This window comes from Phoca vitulina, unplaced genomic scaffold (assembly GCF_004348235.1).
Source record: "Phoca vitulina isolate PV1807 unplaced genomic scaffold, GSC_HSeal_1.0 scaffold25, whole genome shotgun sequence".
NCBI classification, from domain to species: Eukaryota; Metazoa; Chordata; class Mammalia; order Carnivora; family Phocidae; genus Phoca; species Phoca vitulina.
The window spans coordinates 13263213-13281968 of record NW_022589728.1 but is presented as its reverse complement, the minus strand read 5'-3'; the positions used below and the strand labels follow the sequence as shown (position 1 = coordinate 13281968).

The following is an 18756-nucleotide window of genomic DNA, read 5'->3' as shown; positions in this document are numbered from 1 at the left end:
GATGGATGGTACAGATACAGTTGGAGACTGTGATTTGATAGGCATGGGGCCAGGAGGGATGCTAGAGAAAGGAGGATCGGCAGGAGCACAACTGATCGCTCCACCCCTCACTCCTGCATTTCTCCTTTTCCTCCCTGTGCCCCCACCCTGGAACTAGAGGTACGTGGGGAGTGGGCAATGCATCCCACCTGAGGCCTTAGGAGTTTTCTCCTGCCTTTTCTCTTTCTTTGTCCTCTTTTGGCTTTCTCAGCTATGTTCCAGAGCCTTCTGGTACTGATTGACCTGGGACCCAGAAGAGGAAGCCCAGAGCTTCCAGAGAGGCAGCAGCGGGGTGCGCAGGAGGACATAACCTGGAATCCCCAGGCCTCTGTGGGGAGGAGGGAAGCCCCATGGCAGCCAGGCGGGGGCTCTTCCATGAGGGGCTGGGAGATACGCCAGGGGTGCATATTACATACAGTCTGTTGGGAAGAGGGCTTTTTTGTGAAGTTAGCCATCTTTTATTGGAATTCATACTTTGACATTAAATAAAATAGCAAATACTGTACCCATTTCTCAGGTGAAAGCTTGTTGAGTATATCCTGTGAAATGTAATATGAAGACTGAAGCCCTAACCTATAGCTTAGCTCAGAGAATGAAGAGACTTTTAGTGCTGAAAGGAGCCTCAGACGCCATCTTCTCCACCTCTGTCATTGCACAAATGGGGAAACCGAGGCCCTTACGTGAAGTGCTTTATCACACGGCTAATCGCAGCTGTCAGAACAAGAACGCAGATGTCGTAGAGTCCAGAAAAGTGCTTTGTCCAGATAGACAAGTAAAGAGAGAGAGAGAGTGTGTGTGTGTGTGCGCGTGTGTGTTTCTGTCTGCATGTATTAGGTAGAGAGAGAGAAGAGTTTTACATTTCAATTCTAGTATGTGCCAGGATTTCTAATGCAGTCACAACTGAGAGATTTCAGTAGATCAGAATTAATAAGCACTGTGTTAAGTAGCCTCCTTCCTGAGCTCTTTGAGCCTTTTCTGAATCCCACTCAGCCTGTTCAGTGCGTCACAGGCCACCTCACCAGGGCAGCCAGCCAGCACTCAGACTATCCCCTAGTCCCGTGACCTTGAGCCACAGTTTGGGCTCTGATGAAGCACAGCTAGCGACAGAATCACAGAATCACATATCACTGCAGACATCCGAACTTGCTTTCATGTGACTCCTTTGCTGGACAGTTAGAACCTCATCTCTTGCCTACCTCAGAACATTTTAGTGAAGATCCCTGAGATAGGATCAATAAAGTTTTTAGGTGGAAGACTCCGTAAGCCCCTAGTAGCATTACTAATGTTGATGATAATTTGGCGACACAGTTCTGGTTCAGGTATGTACCACCACCATTATATCTGGATCATTAATTACAACTTAAGAAATTGAGAAATCACATGATGTCACTTTATCTTCGGCCAGATATTCTTGTATCTTTTGCAAACCAGGTAGAGGCATTCTTCTCGTAATGGTAAGAAATTCTAAAGGCCAGAGGAGCTCGCCCTCTGGGGAGAAGGTGCAACATCCCTTCTCCGGTCCTGCTTTTCTGAATCCTCAGAGAAAGGCTGTGGGGGCGCCATCAGGAAGCTCAAAGGCAACTCTGAAAAACCTTTTCTCCAGAGGGCACTTTTCATGTCATACTTTGAGTGTAACTTAATCATATGTGGTGGAGCTTTGCTCACAAAGCAAGTGGCCTGAAAACTGTTTCTTGGCCTTGCAAGGATGAGTCTTTGTGATTTGGAAGAGACCTAAAGACCTTTGACCTCTTTAGCTCTGTTTTTTTTTCTTTTTTGTGGAAAACCTCATTCTTTCCCATGCAAGCCGTCTATCTCTACTTAACCCCAGTCACTCAGCCCTGCGCGTTGCTTGGATGGGGTTTTATTGTTCTTCACTTTAAGGCTAATGAGGACTGCACTTTTTGTCACTTTAGCTCTCGTAAGTGATTGAAAGACACCAGTTTTGAAGTATTCACAAGGAATCTACATTAAATGATTGGGTATCTTTGCTGTTTTCGGGAAAATGTATGAAAGAAAATGGAAGGGCAAATAGAAGATAATGGGCCACACTTCCCCATGAGTTTGATGGCCCTAAAGGAATCCAACTCTTTGGAATACCTCCTAGATTTTTTATTTTAAAAAAATTGTTTAGGGGCACCTGGGTGGCTCAGTTGGTTAGGCATCCAACTCTTCGTTTCAGCTCAGGTCATGATCTCAGGGTCCTGAGATTGAGCCCCGCGGCATGCTCCCTGCTCAGCGCAGAGTCCGCTTGTCCCTCTCCCTCTGCTCCTCCCCCTATTCTCTCTCTCTCTCTCTTTCTCATAATTATATAAAATCTTTAAAAAAAGTTGTTTCATCAGGGCATTTGGCTTTCTTACACCCATCAAAATCTAGTGAAAAATACAATTTTGCACAACCTAGAATTTTCTCTTTGGGTCTTTGATTTACTTCCAGTATTTTAAGTAGATTCTGGATTCTCTGCCACTCGGAAGACATTGAGAACCACTTGTCATTGTAGCACAAGTGTATATTGCAGATTCTCTGAAAGATTTTTGATATTTCATCCCCTTGCAAGATTTTCAGTTTTCTCAAATGAAGGCAAATCCATAGGGCATGAAGCCAAGATTATTTTTGGTAGCATTATACCATGTCCATACATTATCACCTCTTTTATTTTTTCCCTATTTCTTCCTGTGTTTTCCTTCCTTCTCTGTTTTATGTTCTCTACTGTTAATTGAATATCTACTATGTGCCCATCGTATGCTAATCCTCACATCAGCTATGCTGATAAAGACACAAAGGCTCTTGGGGGCGCCTGGGTGGCTCAGTCGTTAAGCGACTGCCTTCGGCTCAGGTCATGATCCCAGGGTTCTGGGATCGAGCCCCGCATCGGGCTCCCTGCTCGGCGGGGAGCCTGCTTCTCCCTCTCCCACTCCCCCTGCTTGTGTTGCCTCTCTTGCTGTCTCTGTCTGTCAAATAAATAAAAATCTTAAAAAAAAAAAAAAGACACAAAGTCTCATGGATGCCGAGCAACTCACCCCAGGTCACATAGTAATAAACGGCAGAGCCAAGAGGTTTAAATCTGCTTCCCCTTAGGGCTATAACTTTTCCATTGCCCTCTGCTGTTTCTCTCCCCCTTTCTCTTCGACCATATGCTCCCCTTTACCTTTCCCTTTTTTTTCCCCTTTTCAATTGTGGTGAAACACACAGAACATAAAATTTACCATCCTATTTCTAAATGTACATACAGTTCAGTGGTGTTACATATGATCCCATCATGCTGCCATCGCCAGTGTCCACCCTTTCACGGGACTCTTCATCTTACTGAAGCCCCGTACACACTAAACCACAACTCGCCATCGTTCTTTCTGTCTGTGTGCATTAGACTACTCTGGGTACCGCCTGTAAGTGGAATCACACAATATTTGTTCTTGTATGAGGGCTTTATTTCACATAGCAAAATGTCACAATGTCTATGCTGTAGCATTCTCTGGATTTCCTTTTTATGTAAGCCTGAATAATATCCCATTGTGCGCATATCCCACATTTTGCTTACCCATTCGTTCGTCAGTAGACCCTTGGGTCGCTTCCACCTTCGGCTACTGTGGGTATTGCTGCTGTGCACACGGGGGTCCTGCCTTTCCCTCTTGAGAGCACCCCCCCTTACCTTTTGCCTATATTTAGACTTGTCTGGGGTACCCATAGACATTGCACAGTCCCACCAACAACACTAAGACCTAGAAAATCACCACTAAACTGTATAAGCTGTGGGTCATTTCACTTCTTTTTTCTTGTCATTTTTTTTTCTCTTCTTAATGTTGCCTTTTTTTTCAAGTTTGCTTTTTGCATGGTAATAATACATATTTTTGAATTTGTCATTTGTTCCTGTGTTTCTATATTTCTGTTGTTGGTTTACACTTGGATGGAACTCCAGTAGAACTCTTTGATTCTTAAGAGGAATCATACAGAAGAGTTAAGCAGCCCATGTTTATTGAATGCAAGGTATTAGGCTAGGGGTGTGAGATAGCGCATAAAGTGGGGCAGGAAGGTGGGGGTGGAGAGCTGAAGTGGAGGTTGACTCTCAATTCCAAGGAACTTTTAGCTTGCAAATATTCATTACTTTATCGTTTACTTTAAATAACTTAGAAATGTTGTTGTCAGATTAATGCAGTATGTCTGAGATGAATTTGCCTCTCACCCCTCATCACCACCCCACCATTTGGCAATGACTGGAGACAGGTTTGGTTCTCATGACTGGTGGAGAGTGCGTGTTACTGGCTTCTAGTGGCTAGAGATTCTAGGCCAGAGATTACTGCCAAGCATACACAGAGCACAGGATGACCCCCAAAAGCAATTTATCTGGCCCCAAATGTCACTAGTGCCAAGGTTGAGAAACCCTGCAGTAGGAAATATTACCTAATTTACTATAGATTAATCACCTAGTAATGAGCATAAAAAGACACAAATAATTTTTCTTAAGGCAAACTTCCTTATGAGAATGTAGTAACTTGAAATCAAGCTAACATTTTCTATCCTATAATTTTAATTATTTGCTGATCTGTGACATAAAAGTTCAAATGCCTGAGTGGAATTTTAATATCTAAAGAAAATTTCCTAGTAAAAATTCCATCTTAAAAAACAGAACTCAGCATGCAATATATTGGCAATTAATGCCTATTTTAACAAGAGGAGAACATTAGCATGAGCAATAAACTTTCTTTGAATTTGAAAGGCATTGTGTAATTGCCCCTGCGCATTTCTCTCTTGATTGCTTTATTTAGACAAGCACTTGTTTAGGTCTTAGCTCCTATACACATATTTTACGAAGTAATGCTGGAGACCCTAAAGGATGTTTCGCAGCATTGACTTAAAATATTCCAAGGATAACCCACTTGCACTGCAGATGACATTAAAAATATAAACAAAATTCATTCCCAATCTGCCCTTCCATTAAATGGAACTTTCTTCCATAAAATGGAACTTCAACAAATGGAAGGGGTTGAGAAAAATCACCTGGAGATGCGATGGCCCCGTGCCAAGTAGCCCCCAGGGCACTGGGAGGCCTGAGCCCAAGTGTGCTACCCACAGGTCTAGACCAGTCTCTGAAAGGCCAGGGAGGATAGCATGCAGGCACTGACCAGGACGTCACCGTGGGCATGAGCCGCCGGGGCACGCCTTTGCCTGCTTGCCTGCCTCAACAAGCCTCACCTAGGCTTGGGCCAAGAATAATTGCAGGGCCTGTGATAAGGTCAGTCTGCCCTTTGCACACTCTTAGGGCTGAGTATTGAAAACTGTGTTCATGGTAAAAATCCCGAAATTCTTTCTTAATCACCAAGGGAAGAATCCATCTCGGCTTCGTGTTCCAATTTTCTGGCCAGATCCCAAAGGTTACCGTGAAAGTGCCCATCTCTGCACGTAGCCAGGGATTGGTTCTCAGGCATCTGAATCCATGTTTTTCTGTTCCAGGACATGGGAAGAAGGCAAGGTGCTCATCTTTGACGACTCTTTCGAGCACGAAGTGTGGCAGGACGCTGCGTCTTTCCGGCTGATCTTCATTGTGGATGTGTGGCACCCAGAGCTGACACCCCAGCAGAGACAGAGCCTTCCGGCGATTTAGCATGTCATGCAGGCTTGGGACACACTGGAGAGAGGCTGCCTTGCTGGCTCTGTCTCCTTGGGTGTAGGGGTAGAGGTTCCGAGTCTGAGGGCCCTTCATTCCCTTGACGGGCAGCTCCCAAAATTCTAAGGCTCCTCCTAGGGTTAGAAGACACTAAATGGAATATTTTGCCTTGCTGCAATTCACGTAGAAAGCCCCCTGCTGTCTTCATCCCACGACAGCACCCATCCGATGCCGTATTTCCAGTGAAGAGATAAGAGCTTCTGCCTTGTCAGCCAAAGATATTTTTCCCACTTAGAAGAGGCGTGAATCAGTGTACAATGAGAATATATGTAGAGACTGTGAATGGATCACTTCAGTAATTTTTCTATGCAATTATATTTTTCTAGGGTAGCTAGGCCATGTTTTTCATCATGTACCACTACTTTTTTCTTGAGTTTAATAGTAAGCTGTGTAAATGCTTTACTTCTAGCTGCTTAATGGTGACTTCGCCCGTGAACTCAGACTTCCCTCTTTTAATTATTTTTAGTAAAAGACACTCATAAAGAAGCAATTTTATTTTCCTGATCCAAAGGAGAAAGATGTAATTATGCTGATGTCTGTGAACCGTATTGCTTCCCACCCACTGAGACTGTTTGCTTTCTTATCTTCATTGAAAGCCATTGTCTTAATGTCTCTCCTCGCCATGCACATGGTAGAGATGCTGTCTTTCCAAGAGGAGCTTTTCATCCTGAAACAGGACATGGAGTCATTTTATCTTGAGTCATAAAAGTGCCACCTATAATTTCTTTTAATGCCAAGAATTAGAACGTGAAAAAAAAAAGTAACATTTCTCAAAGTAAAAATTTTCTCTCAGGGTCAGGTAGATAGGTAGCTGCTAGGACATCTGGCTCCTTGGCCTCTTTGGCATCTGAGACAGGGCTGGAATCCAGAGTCTCTTTGCCTATTGTAGATCCCTGTGAGCGAGGAGGTCCTTACGTGGATCCCCATCACAGCTTTGTAAAAATATGAAAGATGGCAGAGCAGAAGACCGAGAATGCCAGAATCTTAGTGCTGGGTTTAGGATTGCCTTCTTCTTTGAAAGAGTTTGGAAGACTCTTCCATTTCCCTGGCTTGAGAAACTTCTGCCATTTAAATATAGCTTAGAAGTAGCAGTTATTATCCATAGTTTAGCTTTAATAATATCCACAGCATAGAAATAACAGTTGAAAAAATGGTCTTGCCTACTTATTCCAAAGACAATCAAATTATTAATTTAGAAGGGCATTAATGTATTAAATATTGCATGTTTCCAATCAAACTAGAAATGTTAGCTATATGAATGTAAGGCTATTCATGCACCTGAATTTTAAGCCAATATGAACAAAAATGCTGAAGAAATGACACAGAGGTTACCAGATTTCATTCAGGGGTAGAAAAAAACACTCGTGCTTCCTTTCCATCTAAGGACAAAGGAGGATGCTTTCTTTATCTCTTTTAAAAAGAGTTCTTTACCATTGAAAGGTACCCTTTTTGCTTGACATTAGCTTCCAGTTAGAAGGGTTTGCAAAATATTTGTCCTGTTCCCTTCTGTTTTGCCAAAAACAATCCCACTAATATAGATGAAGAAGCATGTGAGGAAAGTCTCCAAATTAATTACCAAAGTCCCGAAGAAAAAGCAAGCTCTTGAAAAATCAAAAGGTGCTGTGTCCTTCAGTATTTATTGAACAGAAGAAATGACTGACAAAGGACAATACAATCCAATGCTCATGTAATAACATTCATGTCACTTACTGAATTTGGTTCTTGGATGTATATTGCATACACATAAAGAAATTTAAAGTATAAGTTGTCAGTGTTAAACCATCATCTTACATTCATTTAATGAAATCATGGCATAGAGTAAAAACTAGCTCTTAACTTAATAATTATAATATGGTATTTAAAATCAGGTCACTACAGTAGGATTCTAAATATTGCCAATTGAAAAGCCAGAATTATTACTGTTGCAAAGTGTTGGCAATAATCAACTCCAATAGCATTTTAAATACTTGGATCCCACAACTATTTTATAAACCCAAGTCATAAAATGGATTTTCTAATTCACTTTAATTCTTTATCTCTCTTCCCTATGTCATGGAATATAAGAAAAGTGTTTCAGTGACTGCATGGGTAGAATTATCTCAATGTTACTATTTTGTTATTTGAAATGTCTACACAAAATGGGTTTTATTTATACCATGATACAATCGGTTGAGAAATATTTTTAATTCTATTTCAATTTTATTTCAAGGGTGGAATACAAAAATTACTTCTCTTATTCTCCTCTGCCAGTAGAAAAAAAAATTAAAACACTAGATTCATTGAGAAAGAGATGTAATAAATGGTTAAGATTAGTAATAATATCTACTGAGGGTGATTATGGCCAGTCAAATCACCTTTTTTCTCTGAATTTTTTAGCTAACCCTCCCAAATCCTGAAAACATACAATCATATTTTTCTGCCCATTATCAACTAAAATATTTTTTATTTGACATTGAGCACCAACTGGTCCTACTGATAAATGCCCATGTCATGTGGATGGCTGGGAGGATAGGAGATGCCTTAAGACACACAACTCGTTTTTGGAAACGTGGCACAAGTAAGGATATCTTATCCTATGTTATCTGTTTATTTAATTTCCTTTGAATGGATAGTTGGGGACTCCATTTCTAAGGAGAATAGACAAAGAAATAAAATGATCTTTGGCATTTTATCCCACATTCCTAATCTTCTCTTATTGTCAGTACTTGCATATTTAGCCATAGTTAAGGGTCTTCCTCCATGATTGGTACCTACCCTCTCAGCAACAGCCAGCTCCCTTCTCCACACCTTTAGCTGGTTGCGGGAGGATGGGGGAGTTAAATGCTTTTGTAGCACTTTTCTTGCCTGTAGTGACCCAAGTGAGGCAATTTGAATGGAGCCATTAATCACTGACAAGTGTTTTCAATGAGGCCCCGCCCCCCCTCCGCAATCTCATGTTGCCTGTGGGAAGTCACATTATTAAGATGAAATAATCGTATTTCAAGTTGTGTGTGTCTTCGTTTAAAGTCCGATCATGGTAATCAGCTGGTAGCCTGACAAAAGATATGACGTCAAAATCATTCTTGCAGGATCTCAAAATAAGCAAACTCTGCAAAGAGCCAGACCTATAAGAACATGCCCTTGGGCTGAACAATTCAATGCTGGTGATGAGGTCAAAGAAAATAATTCAGTAAGAATGGAAATTCCTGGAGATACTACTGTCTTGGGGCTCTGCACTGCATTGAGCTTGACAATTGGGTCTGCACAGTTTCATTCTCATGTGTCTACTTGGAAATGCACTTAATCTTAAGTCACAAAACCTGGAGAGGGTCTCTGCGGTACCTCAGAAAAATCCTGGTACTAATGCAGTGTGTGCATCAAATTTAGTTTTTCTTTTTTTCAATTCATTTAATACCATAAATATGGGGGAGGAAGAATCATGTTTACATGACTGCCTTGCTTCACCTCCAGTCCCCTCACTGAAAAAAAAAAACAAAAAGCATCTCTCAAGTCCTTGTTCAAACTTTGGCTGCTCAGACCAATGGCTGGTGACAGTTATTACTAGATGGCAGAAGTGGAGGGCCTTATGTCAAGCGGAACGCACGTGTCTGTGTGGGTCAGTTGCTCATGTGCTTCCTGGGTGGCTGATACCACTGAAGGCTGGCGATCTGCGAGAGCATGGGGTGACTCGGGGTTCAGTCCAGAGCCAGGAGTGGCTGAGTGTTCTCATTCTCTCCCTTCTCCTCATGTTTCAGGGTCCCAGCTTCTACCACAGACTGAGATCTAATAATAGGGGAAGGAGAAAGATACAATTACAGACAATTCATGGTGGCAACAATTTTGGAATCTTGGAGAACATTCAGATTTTATGTTCCCCTTATTAATCAAAACACTCAGAATAACTATATAATTTTCCTCCTTTTGGTATCTCTCTTTTCCTTGCTTTTTTGCCTTCTACATCACATATTTGTGGGGAGAGGCATCTTAGAAACTTCTTTGCCGAGATCTCTTCTGTTGGTAAAAGCAACACATGTTCTAGCCACAACTCTGCCCCGGTGTCTAAACATTCTGTGGATCGTGAGATCAAATCAAATAAATCTTGTTGGATTTTTTTTAATGTTTCAAAATACTTTTTAGAGGCTTTGTTTCTCATCGTCATAGGAAACTATCATGCATGATGTTAAGACCATGAGGTTTGGAATCAGATCAGTAAATGCAAACTCTGCCCTTTACTGGCTGATGGACCTCGAGGGAGTTCTTAAAACTCTGGACCTTTACTCTCTCACCTGTAAAAGAGAACCATTACCTCCCTCCCACGGTTGTTGATAAGGCCTAAAACTAATAATATTCATAAAGCATTTGGCATGTAATTTTAGTTAAAATTTGTGGAGCATTCTATTATCACTGTTATTGCAATGATAGTAGTGATCTTTAGTTTCTGATATGTCCTCTCGATTGGACAATAACAGTTTCTTTTTTGGGTTTACAACGTGGCTTGAAACTGAAATTATTTTCCAGCTCATAGAGAGAAGGTTACAAGAGATATACATGTGATAAACAATAAATATTCACATACTAAAAAAAAAGTATTTCAAGCCTTAGGAAAATGGTTGAATTTGATTGTTCAAATAAGCAAAATTTATATATAATGTGCAGTAAAATGTTACCTCGGGAGTCTGAGTTGCCCAAACCTTCCACATTCCAAATGTCCCTTGACTGGCTCTTCCAAACCCTTGGAGTATCCCGCCTGAAAAAATGTCTTTGTGTGCCTGAGACTTTGGGCCCTGCCATATAGTTTATGCCAGCAACATGATTCATTGTGAACGCCTTTTTTGTATGTCCGGGTGTGGGGTCACACTATGACAGTTTGACCTCTCGTGGGGGCAGGTGGGGAAGGAGGAGCTGAAGACTGCATGCTGTGTGACTGACTCCTCCTTACCAACAGAAATCCCGGACCCCAAGGCGGGGGGGGCAGTTTCCCTGGTCGGCCACACCGGTGCGTGTTGTCACACACTGCCGAGGGCATTCAGCTCCGTCAGGACAACTGCAGCTGCCCTCCACCCAATGCACCTTTCTCCTTTGCTGATTTTAATCTGTATTCTTTTGCTGTAACAAACCATAACTGAGTATAACAGCTTTTCTGGGACGTGTGAGTCCTTCTGGCAAATTACTAATACTGGAGGAGGTCGAAAGGACTCCTGAAACAGTATATAATAACACTAATACTTGTTTTGTATGCACCTGGTACCGATGGAAGCTCTTTACATGTATTAACTTACTTCGTTTTCACAACCCTAAGGAGTGGTGCTATTATGATCTCCGTTTTATAGGAGGGAAAAAAACCTAAGGGGAAAAAGCAAGTAGCCTAGGAAAGGCAACACAAATAGATCACACCACTTCTGGGCGTTACGCAGGGCTGCAGAGTTGTTTAGCTGAAATACCTAATGTTCCTTCCACCTCACTGCAAAAATAACTTTGTGCCTGAGATTCTTATCTCCATTCAGGATGTGTACATACCATAGAACATTTAAAGAAACCAAGAAGCAAATGCATACAGTTGTCTCAAAACAGTCGATTTCTACTAGAAAAATCAATCCAGTCAAACGGTCCGACTTTAGGTACCCAGCCTAACCCTTGAAAGTGAAAGGTGGGGGCGCCTGGCTGGCTCAGTCGCTTAAGCGGTCGACTCTCAATTTTGGCTCAGGTCGTGATCTCAGGGTCGTGAGATCAAGCCCCGCAGCAGACAGACTCTGCGCTCAGCACGGAGTCTGCTTAAGATTCTCTCTCCTTCTCCCTCTGCCCCTCCCTCCCATTCCCACTCTCTGTCAAATAAATAAATAAATCTTAAAAAAATAAAAGAAAGTGAAATGGATTCATTTACTCCTGGGACAGGGCAGAGGAAGCCCCAGCTCGGAGTCTAGCTCAGCTATTTTACACATTTCCTATGCGTTTCCTTCTGCTTTAGGGAAGTGCTTGATGTGTGTGTGTGTAGACAGGGGTGGGGTAGAGCAATAGATTTATATCAGTTACAAAAAAGCTGAAAGCCCAGGGCACCTGGGTGGCTCAGTCGGTTAAGTGTGTGCCTTCAGCTCAGGTTCTGATCTCAGGGTCCTGGGATCGAGCCCTGAGTCAGGCTCTCGGCTCAGCAGGGAGTCTGCTTCTCCCTCTCACTCTCCCTCTGTGCTCGCTCGCTCTCAAATAAATAATTAAAATTGTAAAAAAAAAGAAAGCCCAGAAGGCATTAAAACAAGCCTGAAGAACACCAGAGGAACACAACTGGCTGTTCAGGCCAGCTCCCTCTGGCACCTCAGACAGCTGCCTGCTTCGTCCTCAGGCCCCGGGGAGAGTGGAAGATACTGACGGGTGTCCCACTTCGGAGACCTTACGCTGCACTTGTCTTCTTTCAGGCCAGTTGGCTCTATTTTACCACATGGCCAGGGAATCACAGCCACAGCGTGACAAGACACCTTAGTGACACGTCGAGGCTGACCCAATAGGAACTATTCAGTAGGGGGCCATGCAGCCTCTTCTTGAATATATATCCGACTTGAGAACCTCACTCCTCCATGCCCCTAGAGGGGCAACTCTACTGGAAAGTTCTTCCTTACCCTGAACTCAAACCTGTCTTTTTGCAACTTCTACATACCGTTTCTGGTTCTGTCTGCTGGAGCCATCAGTGTCCGTGTAATCCACCTGGTCCACATAACCAGCCTTTAAGTGTTTATCTAGTGCTCTCGTCAGCAGCTAGACCCCAAGACCTGACCTTTCACCGCCCACCTGCTTGTATGCACTGACTTTTGCCCCCTATTTTTCCTTAAGCTCTTCTTTCCAGCTTACCTCTTACCTCAGGCACATGAAAGTGGAAACCACCCCTCCGGGGATAGCAGGTGCCCTGACAAGACCTCCAGCCCACACAGCCCACCCAGACCAGCTTGAGCTAAACCCCCTACTGGCGTCTGCTCAGAAGGACCATGGAGTGGCCTCCAGAACTACTGACAACCGCCTTTACTTCATTATCCCAAGGAGGAGCACAAGCCTCATTTACATAACATACAAAATACGGATAGGCATGTTTCCTTAAGGCACATGTGCAACCCAATGCCCATCTCTACACAGGGTGACAAGGATCCGCTTTTTAAATAGTCACCCCAACCCTAACTAAAAGGAACATATCCACCCTTGCTTGGGGAGTCACAACTTTGGAAGTTATTCCCTGTGATCTCCTTATCTGTTGCAGGTCAAGTTTCCTTTGTGTGACAACTTACCTGGGTGCAGTGTCTACCTGCGACTCACCAAGGAGCAAACTCACGTTGGTTCCGTGACACCCTCAACCCTCTCCCTGCCACCACTGAGGCTAACCAGATTCCTCTTTTTAGATTTGCCAAGATTTCTAAAATTACCACTGGGACGCTCTCCTGCAGCTCTTCATCAACTGGTTGCCCACAAGGTGTCACCTCAAAATAGAGTGAAATTATTGCCTCCCTTTTTTTTTTCCTCTTTGTATGCTTCTGTGGAAGCATAGACAATGCGCCTAGAATTGCATTAGCCTTGCTGGCACTCATACAACATAGCTGAGGAAAATTTAGCTATATTTGCATATGCTGCTGGTAAACCATTTCTCTTCCATCTTGAAGGTGCGTGGTTGAGAATTCAATTTCTTCCTTTTAAACTTGGCTCAGATCTCCACCCTATCTCTGGTTTTTTTTTGGATCTTGAAAATTGTTATCCATCCAAATTATTGTCTGTGATTTTAACGAGTATTGGATTTGTTTCCAAACTTTCCCCGCCCCATTTGGGAAGCCACTATGGAAAAAAAAAAATCCACAAATTGTCAAAAAACAAAACAAAAAAAAATTGAATTTTCAAACAGAAATCATTTATTTAGGGCGCCTGGGTGGCTCAGATGCTTAAGCGTCTGCCTTCGGCTCAGGTCATGATCTCAGGGTCCTGGGATCGAGTCCCGCATCGGGTTCCCTGCTCAGTGCAGAGCCTGCTTCTCCCTCTCCCTCTGCCACTCCCTCTGCTTGTGCTCTTCTGTCTATCTCTCTGTCAAATAAATAAATAAAATCTTTTAAAAAAAAATCATTTATTTATACTCATTTACAGCAAGAAATATTTGAGAATGTCTCCTGATATATGCCAGGGACTGTGAGCAAGTGTTCAGGAACCTTACTTCTCTTGTGGAAATATTGCTTCAGTTACCCAGTGTTAGCTGCACAAACAGATGTGGGGTTACTGTGATAGACACCCAGAGGAGAGGGTGTTTGGAGGTGAGGCGTTAGCTCTAGCAGGACAGGAAGGAAGGAAAAAGCTATCATTCGCACAGTGACATCATTCACAGTCCCTGTTCAGGTGACCCTCCTTCCTTCCACTTGGGGTCAAATTTAGATCGATGTGATTTCTTTCAATACCTGTACTGACGGCAGGGACACAGAATGCAGGCTGTCTTATCTCAGTCAATACACTGTGTGTCTTGGGTGAGTGGCAGGTAACAATTGAACAATACGGAGGAGCTGAGCATGAGGAACCAAATGAAACATTTTCTTTCTTATCTGTATCTCCCCTGATTGAATAGATGACCGGAGCCTTTTTTACTTTCAGCATGACATAATTCCATTTGCCTGGTCACACGACGGACATTTGATATAAGGAACACACTGCATTGTGAAAGAGTTGAAATTTGGAAAACAGCAAATGTTGCTTTCCTTCTTAAATATCACCCTCCGGACATTTAGCAGAGTCAAAGCACTCTGAGAAGACTGATCACAGGCTCACTGATAAAAATGTCACCACCTGTAAACAGAGGGCTCAGAAACGGTGCATTTAGCACATTAACCACGGAGAAGCCACTCGCCTTGTGACTTCCTTGTCCAGGTCACTCTTGGAGGTAATCTCTTCATTCAGTGACTTTGCCTCCCCCAAGAAGCTTAACCCTTCCACTGAAATAAACATTTTAGACTTTTCTCTGGGGTCCTCTTTGCGACACTGAAAGCCAGCTTGACCCCAAGGGCAGACGGGGCGGGGGACGGGGGTGGATCTGAGCTATTGCAGCCCTGGTTATCTCAGTGGCGTAGCAGACTACCCTAACAAAGCCTGCATTCTAGCCTTGATAGCTGAGGTTTTTTTTTCCTGCCATTATATTCATTCTCTCCCTCCCATTCCCTCCCCCTTTCTGCCCTCTACCTTCTCCTTCACTTCTCCAATGTTTGGAACTTTCCCCACTCCACATCATCAAAGGTCTCTAGCCATGGTTGAATTTTACTGATTCTGAAGGCAATTAAATTCCAGAAAGGACAAGATGAAGATGGGAAACATTCACTATGAGCTAGTCCATTCCGCAAAGATCCATGATTGCACTGAGACTTCTGCTCTGGGTCAGAGGTTTATTTCTAAGACTTTGTTTGACTACTTTATCTCGACAGCCATCACCACATAGTCTTCTCACTAATGAACTGCCATGGCCTGGCTTCGGCTTTGCAGACCCCGAATAAGCACACAGCAACTCTGCCCTTCAACCCTAGGCATGCATCAAGAGTCATAGGAGACCAGAGATGTAAGGAGCGTCAGAGACAATTAAGTCAAACCCTCATTTAACTCAGGTCCTAACCGCTTGTTTTCCAGAGACCAACCTCATCACTTCACTGGGAAGTACTCCACAGTCCTGGTTTTACTTCTTAAAGTCAAGGATGGGCTTGGTTTTGTGGAATAGCACAGAATTGTCTAATATCCTAGTGAGCCTATATAACGACTTCTAAACAGAAAGAATTTTTTTTTTTTAATGTATCTTTAAAGAATTCTTCTAAGTAATTCTATTAAGCCTCTTTTTCTCAACTTGTAATTTCAAGTATCAAGGAAATTCCCCTGGAGAGCTCCAGCCTGGGCTTGAATGATGGCTCCACCCCTGGCTTTGTGGTCTTGGGCAGATTCCATCTCCTCCTGTGTAAAATGGAGATATGATATCATGCGCAGTGGGAGTAAAGAGGATTAGATGGGTTGAGACTTGTAAAGTGTTCGGCTAAATGTGTTCATTCATTTTTAGCTTTTTTTAGTCTACCCCTTTTGCAGATAGGAAAATTAAGGTCTGGGAATATTGGCTCTTTTATAAATTGAGCCACAAAGCATGAATTCAACTCAAAGTTCCCATAGCTTCATTGTAAAATTTACAAGAGAGAAATGTGTGTACTCATGCATCGTATAACCTAGCACTAAATGAAGAACTAGCATTTCAAAATTGATAAAGACTAACATTTTAAGAATTCAAAATCAGTGATGAGACTATTCCTCAGGAATGTTAACCTTATGACCTTACCTTATATTTTTAGAAGTAACACAGAAACTTCCATCTGATTAGCAATTATTTATGTAGCTTTTGGTGTAGCATACTTATGGTTATTTTCAACTGCGTAAAGCAATATGAAGCTTCTTTCTACTATAATGCCTTCGATAATGGCCTTGATAAGGAGTTTAAGGAATATTTGCAAGACATATGTTCTGTTCAGCTAACAAACTTTCCATAATCAAAGTCATTCTTGCAGCAACATGATCATGCTCACTGGGAACAATTAATGTTTAATTGAATCATAATCATGAATCATAAATCAATAGATCATGTTTTTAAAAGATAAGCCTAAATATTTCTCACAGAAAGCAGCAAAGCTTTACCTTATCAAAGTGAAGAAATAAATAAACCTTCCTCGACGATGACAATACAATTTGACACATTTACTGAACTGGAAATATAAAGAAACCGATCCATGAAAAATATTCTATTACTCTTGAAGTGAACTATTTTTAGAGAGAGCTAAATATTCAGCTTAGCTCTTGCATATATGTACCATAACTCAAATTTAAATGTATAATGTATTTCTATTTAACTGTGATGGGCTTGGGCACGGCCGACTAGTCTTATAACAAGGAAGAAAGAGCCAAGAAAAACCACATGCACCTTCAGAAAGGATGGAGGCAGTTGCCTTTGTGAAATTAGGCTCACAAGTAAATAGGACTGGAGCAACACTGTCCCACACAGAGCCCTAACCACACGTGGCTGTGGAGGACTTGAGACTGGGCCAGTCTGAATTGAGATGGGCTATAAAGGTAACGTATAAACTGGATTTTGAAGATAGTATTTTTTTTTAAAGATTTTATTTATTTATTTGAGAGAGAGAATGAGAGAAAGCATGGAGGGGAGGGAGGGTCAGAGGGAGAAGCAGACTCCCTGCGGAGCAGGGAGCCTGATGCGGGACTCGATCCCGGGACTCCAGGATCGTGATCTGAGCCGAACGCAGTCGCTTAACCAACTGAGCCACCCAGGCGCCCAAAGATAGTATTTAAAAAAACATTGTGAAGTATCTCATTAATACATTTTAAAATTACATATTGAAATCCTAATTTTTGTACATATTGGGTTAAATAAAACATTATTGAAATTAATTTCACCTATTTATTTTTATAATGTGGCGATAAGACAACTTAAACAGCTTTACATGTGTGGCTCACATTATATTTCTATTCGGCAGCCTTGGTCTAGAGCCTCATTTACTCCAGCGTGCTTGTGGCTGAGCCCAGAGTAATATACTAATCCTTGTTTAGAAATGCATAATCATCTTAAAGGGCCTCAGCAACATTATTATCTGTCATTGCCAAATCCACTGTTCTAAGCTCATTCCATGTATTAACTCATTTGACCTTCCCAATGACACACACAAAGTCCCATGTGACACGAGAGCTATTTTCTGAGTATCACTGTTGTTGCTTGAACTAGAAAGAAACTTCATTAGCTTAGACTCCATTAATTTGCTATCATTTAGATGAAGGTTCACACATACCTTTATTATATCTCTAAATAAACAAATAAAATGAAAAAAGCTTTAGAAAGGAATTTAAACCACCTAAAGAAAAAGAAATAGGTTCTTTCTGCACATGTAGCAAAATTAATATTGACTTTATGTTATGACTGCAGATGTTTTTTGCTATTCTTTATAAGGGACCCGGGAGAAGTGAGCTGGTGGAAGAGTACTAGGCTAAGGATTAAGTGCCTCTCCTCGTTATCGCGTCACTAACTTAACATTAACTCAGGGTGGGCTCTGTGGAGTACCTCACTCAGCTTCTCTGGCCCCACATTCTTCACCTATAAAATGACGATCTTGGATGAGGTAATATATTTAGCCCCAAGATTCCATGAACTCCACCAGACTGGAGTCCACCATTTGTTCTTAAAAATCATTAAATCTTTAGAGGTTAAGCTAATTGACTCAAATCGTCTAAGTACCTCTTGACCTTTGTTTTCACCTCCTTCTAGAAAAGTATAAAAATACTAAAAATGACAAGAGTTAGCCAGACATGGAATGCCTTTCCTGAAGTTAGTATGTGCCCACCGGATTTCGATATCAGGAGTCAAAACGATTTACCTTTTGAAAATATTATTTGCTAAATGTTGAATTCAAAGTGGCCAGGCACTACTTAATAGCTATTTTCCTGTGTCATTGTTCAAGTGTTTTAGTTTATTTAAAACATCTTATTGTGGGCGCCTGGGTGGCTCAGTCGGTTAAGCGTCTGTCTTCGGCTCAGGTCATGATCCCAGGGTCCTGAGATGGAGCCCCACATCGGGCTCCCTGCTCAGCGGGGAATCTGCTCCTCCCTCCACCCCTCCCCCCTGCTGGTGATCTCACTCTCTCTGTCTCAAATAAATAAATAAAATCTTTAAAATAAATAAATTAAATAAAATATCTTATTTCTACACATGATCTGTGCAGGGATAGTAGATTCCTGCTGCAGAGGGTAGCTGCCGTGGGACCTGTAGCCACAAAGGGTGCTCCAGGATGCACAAAAATCCCCCTCGATACTCAGTGAATCTTGTTTGCCACATCTGAACTCTGTCTGAGAATGTTTTGAAAGAGATTTCAACACATGCTTTATTTGGATATTTTTAGAATTATCACCTCCAGGAGAGTTTCCCATCTCCACAGCTGGTTATAATTAGGGTCACCAGCACCATCATCATCATCATCAACAACCACAACCGTTTATTGAACACTTACTGCTTGCCAGGTTTCGCACTAAGTAGTACTTAGCCTGCATTA

At 42.1% G+C, this 18756-nt stretch overlaps 2 protein-coding genes across 2 annotated transcripts in view; one reads left to right on the top strand and one right to left on the bottom strand.

The window, feature by feature from the left end:
• Positions 1–7720, top strand: part of ASPH (aspartate beta-hydroxylase) — a 181941-nt gene extending 174221 nt beyond the window's left edge. Inside the window, exon 25 of the mRNA XM_032421682.1 lies at positions 5485–7720. Within this exon, the coding sequence (XP_032277573.1) occupies positions 5485–5635 (151 nt within the window). The 3' untranslated portion in view covers positions 5636–7720. The remainder of the gene's footprint in view (positions 1–5484) is intronic.
• A 134-nt stretch (positions 7721–7854) lies between these two features.
• The window catches only part of CLVS1 (clavesin 1), a 176769-nt gene continuing 165867 nt past the window's right edge, over positions 7855–18756 (bottom strand). The window contains exon 6 of the mRNA XM_032421680.1: positions 7855–9460. Within this exon, the coding sequence (XP_032277571.1) occupies positions 9373–9460 (88 nt within the window). The 3' untranslated portion in view covers positions 7855–9372. The remainder of the gene's footprint in view (positions 9461–18756) is intronic.